Source organism: Porites lutea, chromosome 6, assembly GCF_958299795.1.
Source record: "Porites lutea chromosome 6, jaPorLute2.1, whole genome shotgun sequence".
Classification (NCBI taxonomy): Eukaryota; Metazoa; Cnidaria; class Anthozoa; order Scleractinia; family Poritidae; genus Porites; species Porites lutea.
This window is the reverse complement of record NC_133206.1, coordinates 9,552,637-9,578,055: the sequence shown is the minus strand read 5'-3', so window position 1 is coordinate 9,578,055 and position 25,419 is coordinate 9,552,637. Positions and strand designations below refer to the sequence as shown.

Sequence of the window (25,419 nt, the reverse complement as noted above, 5' to 3'; positions counted from 1 at the left end):
CGCGACCTCTATTCTATTTTTTACCCATTTACCATCTCCACAATCGGTCCAATAAAGTTTTCCTGCAATCCAATCTACAGCGAGTCCTTCAGGTTTTTTCAAATCAACTGAAATAACATCTTCGACTTCTCCTGTGGAGAAGCGAATTCGTTTGATTTTTTCAAATTAACATCAGCCCAAAATAGAATTCCTTCTGCGAAGAGAAAATCCACGGCAATGGCGTCATTTAAATGATCAATTATTATACTTTCATTTCTGGAATTTGCATTAAAGATTCTGATATCCTTTCGGTTGGCGTACAACAGCAGTGGAGCTGTAGAGGAGAATGAAAAGAAGAGAAACGTAGGGTGTCAGTATTGGATTGAGCCATCCCAAAACAAGTATGCGCAAAGTGAAATTACAGAAAAACCTATTTTTAAATCTAGTCTACCGTGATTTTTGGACAACTGGAATGCTACACACATCTTTATTATTTATTCTAGACTTCTAGATTTTAACACTTTAGAGACTAGTGTTGGCTGGCGCCGTTGTCTTTCCTCGTGAGACGATACAGATTATGCTTTTCAGAGCCCATTTAGCTTTCAGTATAAGGGACTAAGTTGGTACGTAGCAAATTAAGGAAGAAAAGATATTTGCACAGGCACCTCGTTTCGAAATCAGTCTGACCAATCCTGCCAGAGTTATACTAACACCTAACAGCTAATAACATTCCGGGGAGACATCCACTCTTAATTTCGCTATTCACCTTATCCTTTTTCTAGATTATATTTTCCTTTTTGCTGGAATGTGAGCCAGCCACAGTTCCAAAGGAAAAGTCCAAATTTGGCTTATGTGCAAGGTTAATGACGTCAAATTAGCACGAAAGAACGCCTTTAGTGTTGCAAATCGCATTTGTAGCCATTTCCACGCTCAGCTTGACTTGTATGTATGTTAAGGCTTGGATTCGTCAATATAAAGGACCCCCAGCGGCGATTCTAAGACATCACGCTTACAGTCGACGTAAGAATAAGTTTGCTTCAGTCGTAAACTTAGGAGATTAACATTTATTTGACGTTTTTGATCGTACAAAAGTGACATATACCGTCAAGTAATTATCCACTCCTGATGACAGTCACAAAACGCGTTTCTTCAAATGGGGTACATTTACGCATTAAAAATGTGAAATTTTTCCATGTCAAAATGTTCTAGAGAAATATTTTAAACATGATTCTGCCTTTTAACGCGCCCCTTGGCCCCTGGTTATTAGAATATTTGTTAAGTCACATGACCTGTTTTACTTAACTGACGGTTTCTGATAACTTAAGGAGATGATTATAAGGCAGCACTCTAAAACCCTTGCAATGAGCCATAGAAAAAATGATAAAATATGGAGAATACACTCCGAGTAAGTATTCCCCATTTTCGTCGAAACATTTTGACCGTTAGAAGGTGAAAGTGAGTCACGTGACTTAGTCAGACAATGAAAAAGCTCATCAAATGGATTCAAACGTGGAAAGGAAACTACATGCCAAATTTCACAAAGATGAGAGAAATTTTTCTACTTGAAATCAAAACCCACTACAAAATTCATGGTTGAGTCAAGCCTTAACACTCATGGAGTGCCACAAGGTAGCATTTTAGAACAAAACTAAATGCAAGGCTGCCAATACGACAGAGGGCTGATTTATTTGAGGCCAATATTTCGGCTGACAAAATTAGCCTTCCGTAGGGCCAGAGCTACATACTTATGGCCTCATATAAATCAGCCCTCTGCCCTATGCCAGCCTCTGATTTAGTTTTGTTTTAACTCCCAGTTCAAGTGACGTCTAGCAGTTAGCATCTCTACATTAGAGGTCCGGCAAGAAAGAACCAGTTTGGTTTTATTTACGCGTTGAATGGACCTCTGCATTCACGGGTTTTTAGCATTTTAGGTCCGTTGTGTTTTTACTTCTACTCCATTTGGCTTACAAGTCCACAACACAGCTTCCTCAGCGCTGTGTGGACACAATGCAAGGATGATACTAAATTAATACTTAAATCTCAAGTGCAGTGATCTCAATACAGACTCAGGCAAATTCCATTGCTAAATCTAATGAAGACAATATGCAAAATTAGTGACTGCACCTTTATATAGAAATCAAATCCTCTCTAGCCTTGATATAACTAAGCTCATTATGTTTAGGAAGCAGAGCGATGATCAGTAAAGCAGAGGATTTCCGCCTAATCTTGCTGGGAAAGGAAATTACACCCGTTGCTTCTGCTCAGGAAGTGCGTTTTTTTTCTGGATTCCCTAAAATACAACAATCACGTTCGGCTTTGACGGTGTCCAGCTGCATTGCGAGGTTAGGAAAAATCAACCGAGTTAAACAAGGTTTCGACACGAATACTTATAACCATCATAATCAATGCTTTTTCGTTTTCAGCAAGCTTTATCACTGTTGCAATGTCTCAGAGAGACATCTCGGAGCACAATTTGAATGTAATCCACGCTTGCACCGGACTCTATATTTTCTAAGTATATCCCGCGTGGGGGCTACCATCACGCACAATATAACATTTTACGCTTGAATTCCACGTACATCTTTTCAAACCGAGGAGTACTGAACAGTAACAAATACAGTACGCTAAAAACGAAGTGATGTGACCAGTCTCTCAAATTCTACAAATTGTCATTAGTTCCCGTCAGCGAAAAAGCCCCCATGAAAAATTCGCCAGGCAGCCAAATTGACGTGCAGAGTGGAAATGGAGAAAAAGAGAATTCAGCGAAAAACGTGGTGTGAGAAGGGAGCCATTTAGAACGGGTGAGGACAAAACATGGACCAGGGGTCCGTCACCCTCCCCCCTCTTTGGACCAGGTCCACGGACTACTATCATGGACCTGGTTCATGGGCACTTTGTCAAATTTTATAGAAAGGTTTTGCACCGGGTCCATGAACACTCTTTTCTAAATAGTGAGAGTTGAACAAACACAGAAAAAAACAACAACAACAACAACAACAAGATTTGACGAGACGCTGTCGACCGATGCTCACGATTGATTACAAATATTTAGTTGTGGTTACATGACGTACACTCTACTTGCACATGTGCGGTCGCGAGACTGTTAAGCTATTAATATTTAAAAGTTATCACCAAGGGAGGAATTATGCGCTCCAGTACAAAGAATCGCATCATCCTTAGAAAAACAAGCTGGAGTTACGAATTCATTGCTTTTAGAGGAATCACGACTGAGTCACATCGCAATTCTTCATAGTTGATGTAGCTTCAGTTTAAGCTAAAATCCATACCATTTCTTCTTCTTCGAGATTTGGATCTGTAAATCACTTGGCTTTCAACAATTCGAAAATAGACCAATTAAAAAAATCCAGTCGAGATTTGACCCACGTATTTTGTTTCAATTCTCGGTGTCTGGATGTATATGAAATGCAAAGCTGTTTTTCCTTGTTTAAAGATCTTTGCGCTTTGGCGTTTTACTTAGATATCAAATTTACTTTCATTTGGGTTGATTAAGCAGTTCTTTCAAATAACAAGGACTAGGAGTCAGCTTTACCAATTAAAGAAACCCTATCTCCCCCTTTTAAGTTCGAAGGCTGAATTCATTATAATTGTACAGATACCTTTTTCTTTATTTCTTTACGGATCAGGACAAATTTGACTTACCTTGGGCTTATGGTATTCGACGAAACGAAACGAAACGAAACAATCGGTATTCGACGAAACGAAACGAAACGAAACGAAACGAAACAATTGGTATTCGACGAAACGAAACAATCTTTGACCCTAGAAAAAAGTGGTAATTGTTCTTCTGCAGCTCCTAACACTTTGGACACGATAGCAGTTTTGTTTCGCTAAATACCAACGCCTGAGGCTCAGCAATTGACGAAGATCTCAAATTCTTTTCATAAAATATGCCCTGTCAGATAAAGGAGACATTGCTACATCAAACGGGAAAAATACTCAGCTCCTAAACAATTCTTCTTCTTCTTTTTGTTTCACGAAATATTAAAGGGGGCTCAGTTGGTAGTTGACTAAACAATGATCTCAAATTCTTATCATAAACGGCCTTATCACAGCTGTTATCATAAAGCGAACATTGCTGTGTCAGACGGGGTAAATATACGTAATTTTGGTCACGATAGTCTTCTTGCTTCGCTAAATACCAACGCCGGGGGTTTAGTTGGTAAATGATGAAAAAATGCTCTCAAATTCTTTACATAACTGGCCTTGTTCTGAAATAGTAAAGGGTGAATAGTGCCCTGTCAGAACAAGCAAACCAAGAAGGGAAAGAAGACTCATAACCTACTGCTGGCTACTACTCTTGCCAGATATTTTAAGAAAACTGCGCGCCTTTCTCATGAAATTAGTTAATTATTAGTATTATTGTTTCTTTTTTATGCAGCAATCGAAACATCTCTTTTGTCTTCGCAGTAGTTAAGCCAAGGGTATGATCAGCATTCTCCTCATCGAAAAAAAAGAGAAATAAAACACACATTTACTATATATAATCATTACATGTTTAATCAGTTCCAGAATCACCTAATGAATAAATATTTCAGCTTCCTGGAAATAAGTAACTTGTAGCTATTTGTTCAAACCCTGGGTTCTAATGTACGCTAACTTGAACTTTGAAATCAATCAATAATGAAAACGTTTTTATGTGTAAGCTGGGGTTCGCTCCTTAACACCCTTTATAGCTAAAACCGACCTCTCGAAAACAACAACGATAATAACAACTGTATCGAACTGTAACTCTAACACTAATACACCGAAACTGGCAAGCTATAAGAGACTTAAGTAGCCGTGCGCCATATGGCGTTACTCTGAGGGTGTTTGCTTTGTTCTGTTGATAAGTTCAACACGTTTGTTTTCTTTGTTTGTTTTTTCACCTCATCGTTCATCTTCGATCTACTTATTTGTCATTTAGTTGCCAGTGAGGGTTTTTTGAATTAAAATGTCAATAATATGAGTTTCAGGAAAGGAAAAAACAGGTATACACCCGCGAGAAACTGTTTAAAAAAATGTTAACTTGCATGTTGTACTTTCAGTCATCGTACACTGCGACTTTTCGGCTAGCAAGTAACTCTTACGCATGTCGCTAGTAATGGAAATTTCCTCGAGCCATGTCCGAAATACCGTAAATCCTCTATTAAGCCCCCCTCCCCATCTCAAATAAGTCCCCTCCCTGTAATAAGCCCCCCCTTTTCGGGGGAAGAAAGTTAAAAAGCCCCCCTCTCTATTAAGCCCCCCTCCCCTCCTCTATTTATTCTTCACTAATAAATGATAGACTGTATTAATTAATCACGACCGTAAAAATTCGTGTGGACCGATCCGGGATGGTTTATGTACCAAATGGAAGATCGGATTTGATCCTAGTACTTGGCTGCATGACCTAAAACGTCTTGTACTTGAGCTTTTGCACTTTGTATTCTAGTTCTTTATGGAGAACTGATGCCATCGTCGTTTTTAAATTAAATAAGCCCCTCCTCTCAAATAAGCCCCCCGTCTCTATTAAACCTCCCTCCGCCTCAAATGGGCTTGAAATAAATAAGCCCCCCCCCCCCCCGGGGGCTTAATAGAGGATTTATGGTACCTTCTTTGTCCAGACACTGTGATACGGCAACTGGACACGGCGTTGGTCCGAGGTCAAATTTCCCTCGACCGAGGGTGGCTCAGTCAACAAAGAAAACCCGCAACAAACGTTTTCTGTTGTTCAGTTGTAGTTTGGATATCAATAACAGTTTTACCCGTTAAAATTATAAACCTAAAGAATGATCATTCTCACGTGAAAACGAACTAAAAATCTTGAAATGAAATTTCAGTTAATTTGACTGAGCCACCCTCGGTCGAGGGAAATTTGTCCTCGGACCAACGCCGTGTCCAGTTGCCATATCACAGTGTCCGGAGACAGGAGGTATTTTGGACATGGCTCGAGGAAATGTTCCAGCGACATGCGTCGCTTTTAAACGTTTACTGCGGCGTAACGATGATAGAAGTTTGCCTCTGGTCGAAAAAATCTGCCATTCGATGTGTTTTTGGGGCCGCAAACCGCCTTTGAATAGACAAGGTCCGGACCGCGGGCTGTTTTTCTGTGCTGCCTTTAGTTTTACTTCGTATTATGAAGAGAGACAGGGGTCAAACAATAACAGCCAAAAAAACGACCAAATCGCCGATTTCAAACCAAAAAACACAGGAATACATCAAAGGTAAGTGTCCTTTATTTATTTTATAGAAAAATAAGTAAGAATAATGATATTTAGCGTTCGGAGATCTCAGTATTGTATTTAAGTCTCAACGGTTGTTTGTAACGCGACACCGACTCTCTTGTGAGAAAGTTAATTCACATATATAACAAACTCGTAACGTGAGCTTGGGACATCTGCGATTTTACAAGTTACAGAATTACAGAATTACAGTATTAGCCGAATTACAGTACTTGTTTCGTTTCGTTTCGTTTCGTCGAATACCGATTGTTTCGTTTCGTTTCGTCGAATACCATAAGCCCTTACCTTGTCGGCTCACATCTTCGTGAACCTTCGATGGTGAAGCTACCGACTGCGATTGAGTTGTGCTTACGTCCCAAATCGCTGTAATGAACAGCAAAAACAATGAAGTTCTCATGGTTCTTGAACTAACTGAGAAGACTAACTGTCGGGGAATAGCGAATGACTACTTTCTATGGGAGATGTTTTTTAACGGAAAAAACATGCACTCGCTGGGTACCGTTGGCTCACGTGTAACGGATGTACAATGTATTTTGTCGTGGCCTTTCGAGCTCAGGCTTATGCAACCTGTAGTAAAAAGTTACTTAATCCCAACAAAACAACTTCAAGTGCCAGACTGACCACAGCGGAAATACTGGATGACCAAAAAGAAACTCTTAGTGATCTTAAATTTGGAACGCTCTTCCGGATCAGTTAGTATTAAAATAGATCTATTATCCGCGCCTTATTGTATTATCCAGAGCCAACTGACAATGAATTCCAGTAGAAGACAACTGTTGAATATGATGAGACCGAGAAAGGTTTTCACTATTTGAAAAGTGACCAAGCTTTGGTTTATTACAGTGTCTACGGTGACGGAACGTTTTACGGTGTTGATCTGGGATTAAATGCGAATTCAGGTTTTGGCCGTAAATTCAGATCTTCTTTCATTTTGTGAACTCTTTACAGTTACTGTAATCTGGTTAACTCGATCGCTGTAAAAAAAACCTTGCTCAGTACTTTTATCTTGGTGAACCAAATACACAGCCAAAGAAAGCATACTTGCGTTCGTTACACGAGCCAAATGAAACGGTATCATGACCTGACTAAAAGGTGAGCACTGCACCGTAAACCTTTAGGCACGGCGCACGACATTTTTTTATATAGATCAAGTACATCGCTAGTGCCCGCGTGGGAGACGTTGGAACCCGGGGGGGGGGGGGGGGTACTCCCTTAACTAAGCTATATAGGCATGTGCCGCCCCATCGGGTAGGGTTTTGCGCCGTTGTGGTCTGAAAACGGGTGTACACTTGGCCCAGTTTAGTCTGGAATCGGGTATGGTTTTCAAGGGAACTACGGGATTGTATGAACGTCTTTCTCGTTTCGATTCCAAATGAGTACGAAAGAAAGAAAAATATGAGAATTCGAAATGGATTTGAAGAATTTTTTTGTTGGGCACTAAACTAAGTAATGATAACATAATTTTTGCTTGAAGGCCAGGTCTAAAAACGGGTATGGATTTTAAAGGTCAGGTCTGAAAATCGGGTGTGGAAAATTACATTTTTTGGTCGGAAATCGGTGAAAATCGAAGAGCGAGCGCGTCATAATGCGCACCACTTCACTTCATATGACCTGATGTCTTCTTTAGCCCTGTCCTCTTCATGTCATACAGTAGCCTTCAAGCTATGACTGTTTTATACTCATACGAATTAAGGGAGGAGCAATAACCTGCTGGAGATCAGTGTTGAATGTATCCATCCGTTTTTAACTATGGAAATATTGCGCAGAATGAACTGTCTAATGGTTGAAGTACTTAGAGAACTTCAACTTGTCCAGGCTGTGCTACAAAAGGTTATGCTTGCACTCCAGAACAAAAGTGCGCAAATAATTAAGAACCCCGGTGGGGATCCCTTGTATAAGCCAATACGGTAGGTGCCGCTACAAAGAGTATGGTTTTTGCGTCGTTTCGGTCTCAAACGGGAATAGACTTTGCCCACTTTGGTCTGGAATCGGGTATGGTTTTCGAGGAAACTAAGGAAGCGTATGAACGTATTATAAATAAGAAAGAAAGAGAAATATGCAAATTCGACGCGAAGTTTAAGAAATGTTTTTGTTGGCGTTCTAATCGAAGTATTGACGACATAATTCCCTGGAGGACAGGTCTGAAAACGGGTGTGAAAAATTTCATTTTTTGGTCTGAAATAGGATCAGGATTTAGAGAACCGGCGCACACCCTCACCATGAATTCCCAGGCCGGAGTACACCCCTCCCCCCCCCGGTAAGTATCTCAACTCCTACCACCCACCCAACAAAGCAATCAAACTTGATGGGCAAAATAACGCTTTTAAACATCCAGGCAAAAATATTTTTAATTTCTTACCAGATTACATTACAAATTTTCCTCTTCATCCATTTTAGGAGCATAATGTAGTCACACTGCATCCTTGTATCTTATGCTTATCTTTAACATCTCTACGTGCGAGTTTGTCAAAGATTTCAATTTCATGGTATCTGCGTCAATACTAGCGTTTATGCTTTCATTTCACTGTTATTCTTGATTTATTTTCTTTATCCAAAAGATCATCACCTTGGGTAAACAAACTTAAAATACTTTACATACATATATCCGATATTCTGGACCCAAATAGGTCTTTTAGGGTTAATAGCCAACAACAACAACAAAACTAACTAAAAAATAAAAACAATAAAATGTATAAGTAAGAAATTCAAAGCTAAGTAACCTGACTGGATTTTCAAAACATAGTCAACTAAAAATCAAGACAAGCTCGGACAATCACGCAAGAAAAGGGAAACTGGAAAAGAAAAGGGAGAGCAAGAAAAGATGGGAATTAAAAGAACAACTGAACTGACGACGGTTGTACTCTTTGTTTTTATAATGGCTTCTTTGGAGGTTTCAAGGGACCTGGAACAGCTAGCGACTTCAGCGAAGGCACGACTTTATAATTTAACTAGACTCGCCGAAAGACTTTACTAGGCTTCCATAAAACTGTGTTGCATTGCATGAAAACGAGAAGTTTTGTCAGTAGAACAGACGGCCAACAGCTTATGATAAAAAAGAATTAACCCATTAAACCTATTCCGATGGATCCACGGGCCTCTCTGAGGTTGTTAATAGATGATAATCTTAATTTAAAATTATGGTCGACACGAAAACTCAGTTGTCACAAGATTAAAGTGTTATGTTACAAGATTTTTTCCTTTGGTTTCTTGTTGTTTTTCTTCGTCTTAAAAAAATTAGTTGTTTGCCTTTTTCGACCTCGAAAAGTTTAAAGATCTTATTACTCACACAGTTTTTTTAAACCGTTGTATGAGTTGAAGATTCGCTATTTTTCTCAGCCGTGAATTAATCCGTCGGTGGCAAAAGACTGAACTAAACGCCCCTTTATATTAAATACAATAACTCGAGATCTTGTTCAAATCTAGCCTGGGTCATAGTGCTGACTATTACAAACTTAAATTGTTTCGTATTCAATCGATTTATCTCGATGCATGCAATGATCGACCCTATGGCTCATTCATTTAACACTGTACTCCTTCTTCACATCACTGTGTACGTATTCAAAACACCTTCAGTAAAATACAGGTCTTGTCTTTGTACTTGCGTAAGCTTATGTCATCTGGAGTTTCGAGTGAAATCGATTTCATGATAGGTTTAAGTTCCCATTTTTGATGGCTCTAGTCTACACCATCATCAAAAGGTATGTATCGCCAGAAACTTAAAGCGAGTTGTGAACTTTCAAATTTATCGAAACTCTAATCAATCATGTTTGCTGAAGGGGAGAAGACACAATAAGAGATTAGCATAACAAGTTCATGCACAAATTTGATTCAGATAAAAGCTTTGGAAGGTACAGATACAAACAAAAACAAAAACTCTAGACTACATTGAGAATAACAGTAAGCTATAGGAAGCAAAGTCACCAAACTCTGCACTAGAGAGCGACTTGCCTTGCTCCGAAAACGTTTTGCGTTTTCTCTTTACTGCTCATTTGCCCTCTTGCCAACTGAAACCACCACTGAGCTTTGCACGCTATTGAACTTGTGTGCGAAATTCATGAAGTGTAAATTCCGTCGTTCGAGTCTTCTTTACCTTTTTCCGAAATTTAGACTTCTTGAAAGGCATGTGTTACATAAACAAAAGGAAATATAGAATTGAAAAGTCAATATGTAATACGGCACTGAAATGGGAAAACATGCTTTGTCGAAACACGCATCGCCTTTTCGGGTTAAACTGGGTGAACAATTAGCAGTGCCCGTATGTAAGTGCCCGGATATTACGGAAACGATTTCCGAACGGAAGAGGATTTATAACTGGATTTGACTTGAGGCCACCCAGTAAAAATCCAGTCAGCATATGCCCAAAAATAGAGACAAAACAATGCCAAAAAACACGACATCACTTGCGGCATTACTCACTGTAACTTGAAAGCGCTAACTAGAGACTGGTAACTAAAGGAAAAATCTTGACAAGGTAATCTATAAAGTAGGAGTATTTTAACAAAGTAATCAGAGTAATACACACAATATACTTTGTTTTGAGTATTTATAGTTGTCAGACAATGATTTATGCGCTCTTAAAGATAATAGGGTACATGTGTTTGCTTCGCGAGAGTTGATAGTTTGTTTAGTTTAGGATCTTGTGTAAGCGTTTCCAACGCAGTATATTTTGTAATCTTTCCGCTACATTAGACTATTTAGAAAGTTCTAGAATCTCATTGTGAAAGTATATAAGTAGACGAGTGCAAGCAAAGTTTTAACTAGTTTTCACAAGCGAAGAGAGTTTGACGTTAGTCGTGTTTAATCAAGTGTGACGGAAGTAGTGTCTATTCAAGTTGGCGGAGGCGGTGTAAGTTTATCGAGTTACGTGCTGTTGTAGAGTTTTACTTCGTGGAAACTACGTTAATTTTTGGAATAAATAATCTTGCTGCTGTTCCGACAACCCTGCGTTCAGTTTAGTTTGAAAGCTACCTGTCCTCTAAAAGATTATCCGCGTAATATTGGGGGTCGAGAGAGGAATTCAATTGTTTGCCTACTACGGTAACCAAGTTGCTGTTGCAGTTCAAGTCCGTCATTTGTCGTCTTTACAGACTTAAAGAAATCGTCCATATAAAAATTGCGCTTAACAGCACGAGCAGCAACAGGGTATTGCTGTCCATTGTCCTCTGCCTTCCTTAAAAGGGCATAATTAGAACACGTTCGTGCACACTTAGCCCCAGCGATATGTCGCAGGTACTGACAGACCTCGATTTCAGACTCCGGTGATTGGCGCCACAGAAAACGGTGGGCAGCTTGATCCTCTGGTGGGACAGCAACTTGGTTAAACATTGGCTCTTAATGTCTCCAGAGAGGGCAATCTTTTCTTCTATGAATCGCAGAAAGATTACAACAAGATTGTTCAGCAAGTCAGGTCCACTTACAAGAAGACTGTTCAATGAAGACCCTTGAAACTTAGCATGTGCATAACATACACGTCTGACCTATCCAGGTTTATTAGGGTTAAGTACAAGATGTTGAGGGAGACACCACGTACGCTTTGCTTGGTCAGCAGTTTCCTCTTTGGTGAGTGTCTTAATATACCCCTTTTCTAGGTCTGTGTCAATGGTTTTTCTTGTAGGCTTCGCCCAACTCAGGATCACGTTGAAGTCTCCTCTCTAGAAGACCAAGTCCATGAATGGCCACAACACGATTGTCAGGAAGTTGGATGTTTTGATTCTTCCAAAGCAGCGGAACCTCATAATGACGTTCTACCTCCGGCGTCCACTAACTCAGGGACTTCAACACCTTTTCATCTTCGACAAATCGCTGCACATCACAGTCATATCGAAATCCAAAGTTCTCGGTCCACCACGAAGTTTTAACTATTTTATGAAGCACTTCATCGGGAGTTACAATATGAACCTTGTAAACAGATTCACCGTGTTCAATATAACCAGGTAGACGCGACTAGTAACAGTCCACCCCAATTTAGTGCGAACACCAACAGGAGAACCTTTAGGTCCACATCGAGTCTCAAGAGGCACAATAAGTTCTGGGACATCACTTGCAAGGAGTAACGTGACTGGAGTTGCAGAAAGTCTGCAAGGTGTCGCCATTTCTCTTGTAGTTCTCTGAATTTCACCCTTCTTTCCGGCACGTTCAGGCGATCAACCACTAGAACTCTATGCACATTAAACCTTCTACGAAAGTCATTCAACTGACTCACTTGAACATCAACACGCTTAGTCAGCAGTTTTGATGATTTCTGAATTCCATTCAGCATAACACTTTCCATCGGACCGTCAAGACCAAGATTTTTCGCAACATCTGTTGCCAGCAGACTGCAAGTACTTCCAGTACCAACATTGCATATGTGTTGAAGTATCCCTTTGGCCCATACAGAGTAACAGGCATAACTTGTAATAAAGCAGAGTCACTACTACTTTTATGAGATGCACTAGAATGCTCGGTGGATCGGGTGTAGCTGCTTCTGGTGTTGTTTGGTTAGCTGATGCTGCTGTTTCAATCCATCGTTCCCATCAGGTGTTACATTTCTCGACGAATGCAGTAACGTATTGTGTCTCCGCGTACACCCATTCACTCCACACGGTTTCAAGTTCCTATAAGTGGTAAGCCAATGACCAGGTCGTAGGCAGCAAAAACACGGCTTATGCTTTTAAACTTAACTCGGGCCTTCTTCTACACTAAGGGCTTTAAAATTGGGGCAAGCTGACAGGTTATACTGCTGTTCATCTCCCATTAAACAAAATTTAGCTTGCTTGTTACGTGATGAGAAGTTACCAAAGAAAGTATTGTGCCTTTCACCAGTACCTTCATAGCGGCCTCTGAATGGGAACTTGAAGCAGTCATCATAACTACCCGCCTGACCCTTTAGCCAGTTACAAAAGTCCTCCAGGCTTGGTTGATGTAAATTGCTTGTTATCACATGGTCCTTACTCTCAAGTTGGAGATCTGGGGATAGTTTATCCACTGCAATAGAGATATTAGCTTCGGCTGCTAGGTCATTCTTGTATCCAGACCTTTTAAAGATCCAGAGAGTAGTTGACACAATATCTCATAAGTTTCCCACTTCATGCGGTCTGTCATTCTTCATTCGCGATGTCTTTCTCAATCTGTCAAGTGTAACTTTTACACTCCAAGTGAGGGTTTTCCAAATCTAGCTTCCAATTCTTTCATTGCTTCATAGTAAGAATCCCCATTGTAACCATACCCTTCAATTGCAGACTTTGCTCTACCAACCACAGAGTTTTGAAGGTGTTGCATCTTTCCATTCAAAGACAAATTAGCATCATGAACAATTGATTTGAACATCGATGATCAATCAGGCCATTGCAAAGGGTCACCGTCAAATTTCTTGAGCGGTAACTTAGGAAGACTTGAAGAGCCGTAAGTAACATGAGTCTACTCAGGACTTGATGCAATATCAGTTTGTGCTGTTTGTGGTAAACTTTCAACCCAGGACTGGTAAACAGGTGTTGATGTTTTGGACTTTGACAAGCCTTTAGAAACCATGAATAAAACGCTTGGTCTTGGTTTCATAAACATTGATGATGATGTAACCTGAGTTGCGTGTACATTGTGCATAGATCCAGACAGTGGTTGAGACGATGAGGATAATGACGTTACATGACTTGTCTGTACACTTTGCGTAAATCTAGACAGTGGAATTAACCCTAGCGAATCATATCGTCAAAATCACGGAGACGATTGGGTTAAGACTCAGGGTCATTGTAATGGGCAAAGTTTCGTACCTTCTCAAGGTTTTTGGCTTCTTCTTCTTCTTAAAAAGCAACTTAAAACGAATCTTTTTAAGAAAGCTTTTAATTTGTTAGAATAGTTCTAATGTTTAATTTTAATTTAGTTTTGAATTTTCGAATTTCATTTTTTTAGATTTTACCATAGCATAACATATCATTGTAATTATTATTATAGCTTTAGGGGATTTTTAAATTTTTTATTTATTATTTATTCATTAATTTTAACTTATTGTAAAGAGCTCTTGAATATTCTTCTATAGTTTTATCATTATCGTTATCATTCTGCCGCAAGGCGTGCTGCCTCGTCCTTTGCTTCTTGCGTTTTTCTCCTTTCTTTAGCTTCTAACTCAATTCTTTAAGCCACGTTACCTGCTTGCTCGATCTTGTGTTTTATCTGCAGCTGTTTTGCAAACTCTTTCGTTCGTCGTTCTTCTTCCATTTCTAGCTGTCTTGCTTTTATTTCTGCCGACGCCATTTTGGCGCGAATTTTGGCCACGTGAGAGTCTGCTGAGAATTTACTCAGTTTCATTGAGCTTAATGCGCTATGACTCTCTTCTTTCCTTTCCTCCAGATTTGCCCAAGCTTCTAATTTCGCTTCCTCAACTCTTTCCAGCTCCTCCTAATACCAGTTAAGGGCATTTCATGTTCGTTTTCCTGGAGCATAGCCAACAGTTGATTGCTTAAAACTTCTGCTTCATTGAGCGACTCTTCCAGAATTTTTACGTAACCACTATTAATAGATTTCCTGCCATATTGCTCAATCGTACATTGTATTTTCCTTAAGGTATTCTTAATTCTTCGTTTTACCGCAGCTCTTAATGTTTTCACAGTTGAAATTGTTGATCGTTCGGCCGATTCCCGGTTTTCATTAGCCATGATTCGCTCGCTTCATTTGCTTGATTCGTTTTATCCGGCTAGTCAAGGACCAGAAAATTCTTCACGCAACCAAAAAATAACCAGCAAAACCAAAGTACGAACAGTTCTGGACTATATTAGATTCCAAATAAGTTTTACAATCGTATAAATAACAATTATTCACCGAAGTGGAGGTGGCTAGTCCTGGATATTTAACGAACTGCGAAGCAGTGAGGTAAATATCCACGACTAGCCACCGACACTGAGGTGAATAATTGTTTTAGTATATACTAAAACAGTGAGTTAATTGAGCACAAAAATGACGATTTTTAACTCAAATACCGTTGCCAACGATTACAATTTTGGCGCGTAATGACCGGGCGGCTGCGGCCGTCGCTTTTTCTTGCCGACAATTAAAACTTTTGAAGGCATTTGTTTAGCTCTTGCGGGGAAATTTCTTAAAAGGAGTTGTGAATTCTTTTTGTATTTAAAATCATTCTATAAAAAAAGATTATTAAATTTAGTTTTAAGCTTATTTATGAACAAATCAGCTAACTAAAGTAAGAAAGACTTAAAATTAATTTGCATTTGTAAACAAAAAAACTTTTTCACCGGTTTTATCGATAAATTCGTGTCAAAAAGACAAAGCTTTACCTGTTAAAACTTCCAATCCGAACTTCGTCACCTTCTTCGTGTATTTCGGAAACAGCTTGCTTGGTTAGTTGTGAAATTTCTTTGTTTGTTAACGGCAGCAAACCGGAAAGGCATTTTGCTCGGAACTTACGCGAGTTTGGCGTCGCTCGCTCGGAAGAACTGGAGGTGAATCAGTGAATAGTGCAGGATATTCACTGATTGAGTAGCCAATCAGAGCGCGCAAAAAACACTATCCACTGTTTTAGTATATACTAAAGGCGACTATCCAGAATAGTGCAAGCGAACAAAAACTGAAGACAAAACCATTTGCTCACATCCGGGTTTTTTTTCACTTAATCACTTCATTTAAGCGTCACTAAAATGTCACATTTGAAAAAACAGTGTCACGTCCATTTCCTGCTGTAACAAACTGGTTGAGTGACCATCCGCGAAAATCATGTGGTAAGGACTCCTGCTTTCCTCTTTCTTTTCTATTTTGTTGTTGATGTTGTTGTTGGCCCTGTTATTTTTGCGCCGGTCGTTTTAGCGGTCAAGAAATGCTATTGGCAACCAACTGAATTTCGACATCAGATTAGTACTTTAACAGGAGCGAAAATCGTGGTAAACCGTTTTTAGCATTATTTTCTTTATATTTTGTTTCTGCTTCTGGTCTTAGTCTCTGTTGGTTTGTTTTCGCTTTTCCCCTTCTGCTAGCCCTATACCTGTATAAACTTTGTGATGTTTTCCGATATATACACGTATTTGTAATTCAAATGACGAGCCGATGGTGACTTCAGCGGAGGCACCATTTTAAAAAACTAGCCTGCAGGTAAATGTTTGCTCCGTAGATTACACTGATTATTTGATTGAAAAATTTTGCTTATATATTTCCTTTTAAGAGCTTTCAAATATGGCAATGGATAATGCAACACGTACTGAACTTTGCTGCCCGGATAATTAGTGGAACGAGAAAATTTGATCATATCTCTCCAGTTCACCGGGAATTGTGCTGGTTGCCCCCGCAGGGTTCCGGCCCAGAGGCCGGAATCCGAGGAGGCACCCTAATGTCCCCCGCGTAAAGAAAAAGTATCGTATCGTCGTACTGTTAGCATGGTTAGTATGCGAAAATTTTCTCGATTTGATGAAACTAGGCGCGCACTGTGGTCCCGGTTAATTTTCAGTATGTGCGCCTAGCTCAGCAACCGCGCAAACTGGGTTTGGCAACGAGTCGCATTCGCCGAATTGTGTCAGGATTTCACTCCAAGCGATAACTAAAGTGAGTATTTTTATCATTGAGTATCTTGTAACACATCAATTTTCCGATTTCTTTTCATGAAAAAGCTATTCAGAAGTACGGGAATTGTTTGGTATTAAAGAACTTGATTTGTCGTGGTCAGATACAAATCAGTAACGTGGATCGACAGACTCGATTCAAACCACATCAGGAATAGCTCAAATTTTTCAAAACCCAGTCAACAACAAGAAAGGTGCTGGCGTGAAATAACCGGGTTTGTTCTATGTTAAGGTATTCAGGATTTAATAAACAGTGGTCCATGTGTTTGTACGGTTAGTTTTATATTGCGAAATCCCGATTATTTTATTTGATACAAGGATCAGAAAAAGTGAACTGGGAAATATCTCAAAGGTGAGAAACTTGAAACAGTGCTCCATATTTTTGTAGGATTAGTTTATCGCGAAATTATTTATATCAGGTGCGTTCAAGAATTTCACACTCGAAGCCAACGCAGTCGTTCGACACATTAGTTATAGGACATTTATATTGTTAGTTACAAATATATAATTAAAGATGCTTTGTTGTTTAACACGCGTTCTATTACATTTCTGTGTTGGTTGAACTCATTATGAGATGTATAAAAAACAATTGTCCATCCTAAGCATGACATGTATGAGGATTTTCATTAACCCAGAAAGCAAAGTGTAATAATTGAGGAAAGAATTACACTCAGAATCTCTAATAAGAAAACTGCATTTCAAAGGTTCATGGCAAATACATGGACAACCACATGGAGTCAATTGGTCGGGGGCAGATTTAGTGACAACTATGACTAGTTACCTGTAACCCCGGCCTGCAGCACAGCAATTATATCTAAGGAACGCTGTTTTTGAGTTTAAATGTATGACTGGTTGTGTTCCAGATTACCTCTTATCCAAGCTAGTTACCAGAGGCCTAGTCTCTGACCACGAGACACGCAATTCACAACAATTTTAATGGTTAAAAATGTCCCTTTATTTAAAACAGCTGCTGGTCAGCGATCATTCCAGTACAGAGTTGTCAGTTTGTGGAACGGCCTAGATGAAGACCTCAAATTTAAATCTAAGGTCTTACTTAAAAGTGAGAATCACAGGGATTTTAAACAGAAACTGAGGCAAATATTGTTGTATAAATTTCTTGACCCCGCGAGCGTTTCGTAAGTTTTAACCTTTTATTGCAACATAAGAATTTTATTTTTATTTTTTTTAATCCCGCAAGCGTTTCGTAGGTTTTAACCTTTTATTGCATCATAAGAATTTTAAACGGAAACTTAGGTAATTTTCTTTCTTAGGCAGTTATTTTATATATACTTGATGATGAATTATAGCTTTGTCTTGTATCACTGAAAAGCCCCGCGGGGGAATGTACAATAAACTTCTTACTCTTACTCTTAATCTAATGCAACTAGTACTACTATTAAAACGTCATTTTTCCCCTCAGTCGGTCTCTGCGAACCAAAAACTTGTTTACGTGATCTTTAAGTTGTTCCTGCTTCAACTACCTATACTCCCTCGTCACAGCCTCTCCCCGGTTGTCAAACCGTCGTGGTCATGTTCCCGGTTCTGCTCAGTGAAACACCATTCAATAATGAAACTTCTGAGACGCTTCCATCATCTTCTTTTGGTATATTCATATAATTGTTCTAATTTAAACGTAAAAAAACAAACAAACAAGTGATCATTTCACCTACAAGTGTACCAAGGCTATGTTAATGAAACTTGTGCTTTTGTAGCATGTCGGAAAATGTCCGCTATGCTAAGCTCTTCACGTGAGAAATTAGGTCAAATTACATAGGTATCACTTAACGAATTCGAACCCCCAATAGTTGATCTCCATAATGTCATAGAAGAGCCAAAATTAAGCCAAAGTTAATTAAGATGAGCAGAGAAGTAAATTTTATTCGGATCCAATAGCGATTTTAATATAAAGACGTCCGTGCTAAATGTTTGCGTTCCATGCGTCATTGACGAACTATGGCCACAACCGATTGGCGTAACAACATTCCAAATGGCTACATAGGCATCCATCATTCTCTTAAGTTCCTTTTTTATTTATTTCATTAAGTTATTTCTTTTTTCACTAAAACCTTTTGATTGCTAAAAATAAAGTGGAATTTGAAAATTATTACCTAGGGCCAATTATTTATATCTGTGGCTGGGGTTTCCTTGTGTTTTCAATGCATGTCCGGTGTCAGAGAGAGTTCTTCCCTGCGTTATCTCTGCCTTTTAAAAAGTAGTAAGGCAATAGAACTTCCCCACGTTCCTTTCTAGTAGGCCCGCGCGGTCGAGACTTGTGTGGACAATTTCATACAAATCACGGCATTTTGTCGACCCAAGCCTGGGTTAATGCCTTCGTTCACGGGAGAAAGGCAACGGTCTATGCATGGAAAACCAATGATTTGTTGAAACAAACGTTCAGTATGAAATTAACAACGAAAGAAAAAAAAAAGAAAATGTACCTTATATCGCTGTAAATAATATGGGAATCGCTTAGTGATATCAGCAAATGTGGGTCTCATCAAAGGATTTTCTTTCCAACATAACCACATTATTTCATACCTGCAAATAACAGAAGCAAATATTCATATATTATTCATTAAGCAAGGTTGCTACCTATTCCTATTCTTTTTGAGGGGTAATCTAATTATTTTGAGAGGGAATAAATTAACGCGATGTCGTCATGAGTAGGCATGTCATTAAGATCATGAGTTTACGTAACCTGTGGGACAACTTATTTAGTTATTTTTAAGGCCGATAGATGATTCTGTTGAAGTGGAACTGTGCAGAGTCAGGGGAAAAGTAAAGACTGTTTCACGCGAACTCCACAAGTTGCATCGCAAAGGGAGGAGACCTTGCTCGCTGTCCTTATTTAGTTTACGAGCATTGACATTCCCAAAATTGAAGACGAAGAAGTTTGAAGAAAAACCAACACTTTCCCTGCCGCTCGAGTTAAAGACTGGTAAAGTTTTGGTTGGACTATGATTATCGGTCCAATAGACGAACAGAAAGAAGATTAATTGTTCATTGACGTTCGTGTTTACGAAGGAAACTTAGTTGACACGAGGAAAACTTCGAAGCGACGACGTTTCTGGTTAACGGATCAGAGAACCAATTACCGATAGCCATGGTGAGACATTTGTTTGGTGCAACGCCCTTGCCCAGTGTTGTAACTTCAGTCTAAAGAAGAGTGCTTCGATTTATGTAACGGAATTTGTTCCTGACGTAGTCCAAACCGTGGAAAGAAAAATGAAAGTGGATGATTTGATTAAGTCTGCTACTACTCCAAAGACCGAAGTAGGCTTTCGACACAGCAACGAGAGTTGCTAACAAGGGGCGGATTTAGATTGACAAAGTGGATAAGTAATAACCAAAAGGTACTAGCTGAACTACCGGAAACCGAGAGACCAGTTTCTATGGTAAATCGTGACATACAAGAATTGCCAACCGAGTGTGCATGCACTTGGCTTGAAATGGGACGAAGAAGCGGACACGTTTATTTGGAAGGCATCTGAAAGGCTTCAACATCTTGTGGAAAAAGGGTCAAGCAACTGTTAGCTCAAGAATTACTAACCATTCTAAAACGTTGATTGACCTCATTGTCACGAATAGAAAAGATCTGGTCAAACAAAAGGGCACATGTCCGCTGGGTATCTCAGATCACTACTAAAAAAGACATCAGGAACAACAAAAGTAAACAGACAAGCCCACCAATTAAAGAAGGACGATGGAACCCTTACATCAGATGACACTGAGAAGGCAACTATGTTAAACGATTATTTCTACACAGTTGCTGAAATCGAGGAAAAGGTCTGTAAGTTGAAAGTGAACAAAGCTACGGGGTCAAATGGCGTATCTGCGCGTCTTTTAAAGTATGCGGGTATGTCTATTGCCCCATCTCTCACGAGCGTGTTTAAACAGAGTTTTGAAGCCTGCAAGCCACCAGACCAGTGGAAAATAGCTACAGTCAGTTCAGCGTTAAAAAAAAAGGATGAGAGGAAGACAGAACATGTTACAGACCACTGTCTATGCTCAGTATACCAAGTAAATTAATGGAATCCTGCGTCGCAAGTAATATCACTAATTACGTGGTTACGCAAAATTTACTTGATTAACAGAAAGTCAACAGAACAGCTTTTAATACACCTAACTGAGAGGTGGAGAGAAGCAGTAGAAAGAAAGCTTTTTGTGGGAATACTGTTTGTGGATTTCACTAAAGCTTTCAACACAGTGTTGCACAATATATTACTATAAAAGCTGAACGACCCTGGAATCAGAGGAGATATCTGGCTGTGATTAAAGAACTGCCGTACAGAACGAAGACAATTCGTCAGAATCAACGGATGGGACTCCGATACACACATTATAACTCACGGAGTGCCGCAAGGGTCGATCCTCTGACCCACGCTATTCTCGCTCTCCACAAACGACCTCCTAAAATCACTAGTCTCTGCGGAAACCTATCTGTATGCAGACGACACAACAATATACTGTATCGCAGAAACGATGGATTTGCAAACAAACTCTCTAAACAATGTTCTAGCTGAACTCCAGGAATGGTGCGACAGAAATTCGATGGTACCACACCCAGGAAAATGTAAAGCAATGATCATGCAGCGCAAATCAACATTTACTGGCTCTATCCAAGCTCTTCGCCTTGGCAACAGCATTATAAAGTGGACAACCTCAGAAAGACTCCTCGAAGTTCAAGTTGATAACAAGTTGTCCTGGGCAGATCAAGCTGCAAATGTAGCGAAGTCCTTCGCATCCAAGTCAAGTCTACTCTGACGCATGCGATTCCTCCCTCAGAAGCAATTAGAAGATTTCTACACAAAAGTGATAATGCCATCAGTTACATACGGTCTGCCAGTGTGGGGATCGTGCAACAAGACGCACCTAAACAACCTAGGGAAACTCCATGCAAGAGCTGAACGGATTGTACATGGGCTGCCATGGGACACTAGCGCTGAGGATGTCTTAATACGAACTAGATGGGACATTCTGGAAACAATGTACAAACTGCGACTGACGGATTGTATATGGGCTGCCATGGGACACTAGCGCTGAGGATGTCTTAATACGAACTAGATGGGACAGTCTGGAAACAATGTACAAACTGCGACTGACGGAGTTTGTCTTCAAGGTTACACCGTCACGGAATTTAAAGATTTGTTTTTACAGAGGAATTCTGGCCGCAGAAGAAATGAGAACATCATTCTCCAGAAGATCAGAAGACAAAGCAGATTTTATCAGGAACTCCATACGCTTTAGAAGAGCAATCGCATGAAACACGTTAACAAACAAGGAAACAAGGGCTAAAATCTTGAAAGAATTTAAACGCTGTCTTGTAAAATTTGATACTGATCTGAAATGAATTTCGAACCTACCGCTACAACTAAAAATAGAGATATCGGTTACGAATACTTTTGACAGTTTTAATTTTCAACTGTACATTTTCACAACCTACACAGGGAGCCCGAATGCGGTTTTAGCTAATAGAAAAAATTAGATGTATTTACGCTGTATTAGCCAATAAAATAACAAGATGCATTTTTCTTTGTTCCTGTCACTGTCTTTATAAGTCTTTTTGGGAGGGATTTGAATCCGATCAGAGACGGTTAACATTGCTGGTTATCAAATGCGTTTGCTTGTAAATAAGGGACGGACCATTAGAAAAGTTATGAAGGGGGGGGGGGGGGGAGGGGAATTTTCGAGCCACAGGAATTTTTTTTCGTTACCAGATTCATTGTATGAATTTTTCTAGGCCATAGCAGGAATATTTTTTAGGATTAATTTGCGTGCGTGAATTTTTTTCATTTAATTTTTCCTTGCGCGAATATTTTTTTTGTACTTCGCCCGCCCCTCCCCAAATAAGTTTTCTAACGGTCCGTCCCTAAGACGCTCAAGTTTCGTCTCACGTTTCTAATATTGTCGTGTTAACTATTAACTCTCGATCTCCTTGAGAGATGATCTCGGGTTTCAATTAAACGGCCATGAGAAGAGAAAAGAGTCTCTCCGAATGTTGAAGAATCATCACCTCTGTATTTATACAACTCAGGAAGGCTTGAGAGACATTCCGTTTTAAAATTCAATTGTTTTCAACTGCTTGGGCACTGTAACATATTCACTTTCCGGAAAGGATCCTCCTTGGTTTTTTTTTTCATAATTTTCATGACTTTCTCTGTGTGTTGGTTAAATGATAGATCATGTTTACATTCTTTAGCATTTGGTTTTTGGCATCTGCTTTTTGGCATACAGTGTCGGTTTTGAAAAGCATTTCGTATTTCGTCAGCATTTCTTCGGTAACTTTTTGGCATCTCTATAGCACTCAGCTTATCCTCGCCCGAAGCTGTACGTGTTCTGACCTTAGGAATCCAAACCCGACACAGTCGAATGTCCGATTGCATGTGCACCTGAATATTCTAGAAACTTGTTATCGGCGCAGCATTTTATTTAACGCTTTTTACTTGTAAAATAATTTGCTTCCTCATGTGAAGGTCAACGTCGCTTTACAATTCGAGGATCTTTTCTTTGCAGCTAAGGCTCTTTGGCTTATTCGCTCTTTGCTGAACGAAATCCCATCGTCAGGCTTCGATAGTTCTTTCACAGTCCTGTCGATAGCATCTTCTCCGGGCATCTTCTCCATATCAAGTAATATCGGGAACAAATGTGCACAATTCGCCCAAAAATACAACAATGATCCACGCTCAATCATTTCAAAGTCCTTTTAACAATTCCAAGTCCATCATTCCACGCAGATGATATTGTCAGTGTTCTTTAAAATATTTCCATTTATACAAAACCCATTTTCGGCTGGCTACTCCGAGTTGTGTCGGGAAAAAATGTACCCGTTACTAGTACCCTCTAGAATATGCCAAACATATGCGTAAAAGGCACTTGGAACAAAAGTAATACTAAGTAAGGGAGGTAACAGTAAAGTGTTTAATTTGACTTTAATGAATAAATTAAGAAGAATCGAGTGAGTGAGTGATCGAGTGCCATTCGAGTGCCTCCAAAAGCCCATGGCATGACTACGTCATCCATGAGCTAAAAATGAACTGATTCAAAACTGTTCTGAAATGCAGCAATAGTGACACGACGCGCTTCCACATGATTGAGACAAACCGCCTTACTATTATCTGGAGCAAATTATCACCCTTAGAGTAGGGGTTTGTCAGTCGAGATGACAACCCGGCCGATGATTAGGTTCAAGGCCTGATCTGAAGACCTAACGAAAAATGGTCGGTGGCTGAATAGACCAGCGTCTCCTTGTGGAAGTACTAGGCTCGCTGGCTCGCAATAATTTAAGTCCCGGAACTGATACATAGTGACCCAAAGTAAGGGGGAAAAGCAAGATTTACACCACTACTGCTTCTTCAAATCCTCTTGACAAGTTAATATATCAATATTCTTTGTGGTGGAAAATAAAAACAGCATTTACTTGGCTGATGTAGTAAAGTTTACGAGCCGAAGCAGGGAAGCGTACGCCAGTACGCCATCCTTAGTAACAGAGGGTTTTTAAACGGGAGTCCTACAGTGGAAGAACGTCATAAGGCTGAAAAAGAAGAACCGTAAAATTCCGAAAATAAGCCCCTTCATTTATAAGCCCCCAAACTCGTAACGCAAAAAACCCTCCGTTAAATCGTCCCTCCAAATATAAGCCCTCCCGGGGGGCTTGTACTTGGAAATTGCCCTCAAATACAAAGTAAAACAAAGCAAAAACGGTAAATTTCCTTCCACATATAAGGGTAGCCCAATCGATTTTGAGACGCAAATTTTCTTCCGTAGATAAGCCCCTCCAAAAATAAGCCCCTCAAAAAGGGCCTTTGAAAAATATAAGCCCTGGGGATTATTTTCGGAATTTTACGGTAATTGCGCTCCCGGAGGTATTTAAGGAACCTTCTACCTTGTCGAACGAAAGACAAGCCAAAAGCATTATATGAGGAAAGGCTCATCAAATTTTAAGTTAGGCCAAAAGTTGAGAGGTGGATTATTATCCTTTCTTTCGTCCAAGGGATGACTATGTCACAGAACTAATAATTGCTTTTTCTATCACCATGAGAATGTACGTCACCTTCGACAGGGGTCTGTGTTTTTATCTCTCAGAGAAGGTTCTGGACTTGTAAATGGACGTTCTGTAGTGCGCAAGTGTTAACGGTAGTGAGGACTGTTAGAAAAGAAAAGCTTAATGGGGATCACAGTTGATCGCAAATTTTCCGCAAGAGGGAGTTACTCCGAACAAACCTTTGTTCACGCATATTGGAGTGAACGTTTTTGGTCCATTAGATGTGAAACAAGGCCGAAAGCAGAGTGAAACAGTATAGATGTTTATTCACTTGATCTACATTCCGAGCCATACACATCGAAGCTGCACACAGCTTGAACACAGTCTCAATGTTTAATGCCTTAAGAAGATTCATCAATCTCAAAGGTCTCCTAAAGCAAATTCGAAACGACTGTGGAAAGAACTTTACCAGAGCTGATGAGGAGTTGGAGCTAGACCTGTGTCGATGAGTGTATCAGCAAAGAATCAGTGGGTTTTGTACATACAGAGGGATTAAATCGATCTCCAACCCACCTGGGACATGCCATATGGGAGGAGCTTGGGAGAGGATGACAAAGGCCGTACACCAGATCCTAAAGGCCCTATTAAAACGAGCTGTACTGTCACAAGGTGCGCGCGAAAGGACAGAAGGGAAGAGAAGTGC

The 25,419-nt window shown here is 39.8% G+C and overlaps 1 protein-coding gene and 1 pseudogene across 1 annotated transcript in view; both read right to left on the bottom strand.

The window, feature by feature from the left end:
• LOC140941636 (low-density lipoprotein receptor-related protein 6-like) overlaps positions 1-6,711 on the bottom strand; it is a 24,066-nt pseudogene extending 17,355 nt beyond the window's left edge.
• A 10,702-nt stretch (positions 6,712-17,413) lies between these two features.
• The window catches only part of LOC140941637 (uncharacterized), a 39,967-nt gene continuing 31,961 nt past the window's right edge, over positions 17,414-25,419 (bottom strand). The window contains exons 17-18 of the mRNA XM_073390660.1: positions 19,174-19,273; positions 17,414-18,357 (exon numbers count right to left, since the gene is read on the bottom strand). Coding sequence (XP_073246761.1) covers positions 18,250-18,357; positions 19,174-19,273 — 208 coding nt within the window. The 3' untranslated portion in view covers positions 17,414-18,249. The remainder of the gene's footprint in view (positions 18,358-19,173; positions 19,274-25,419) is intronic.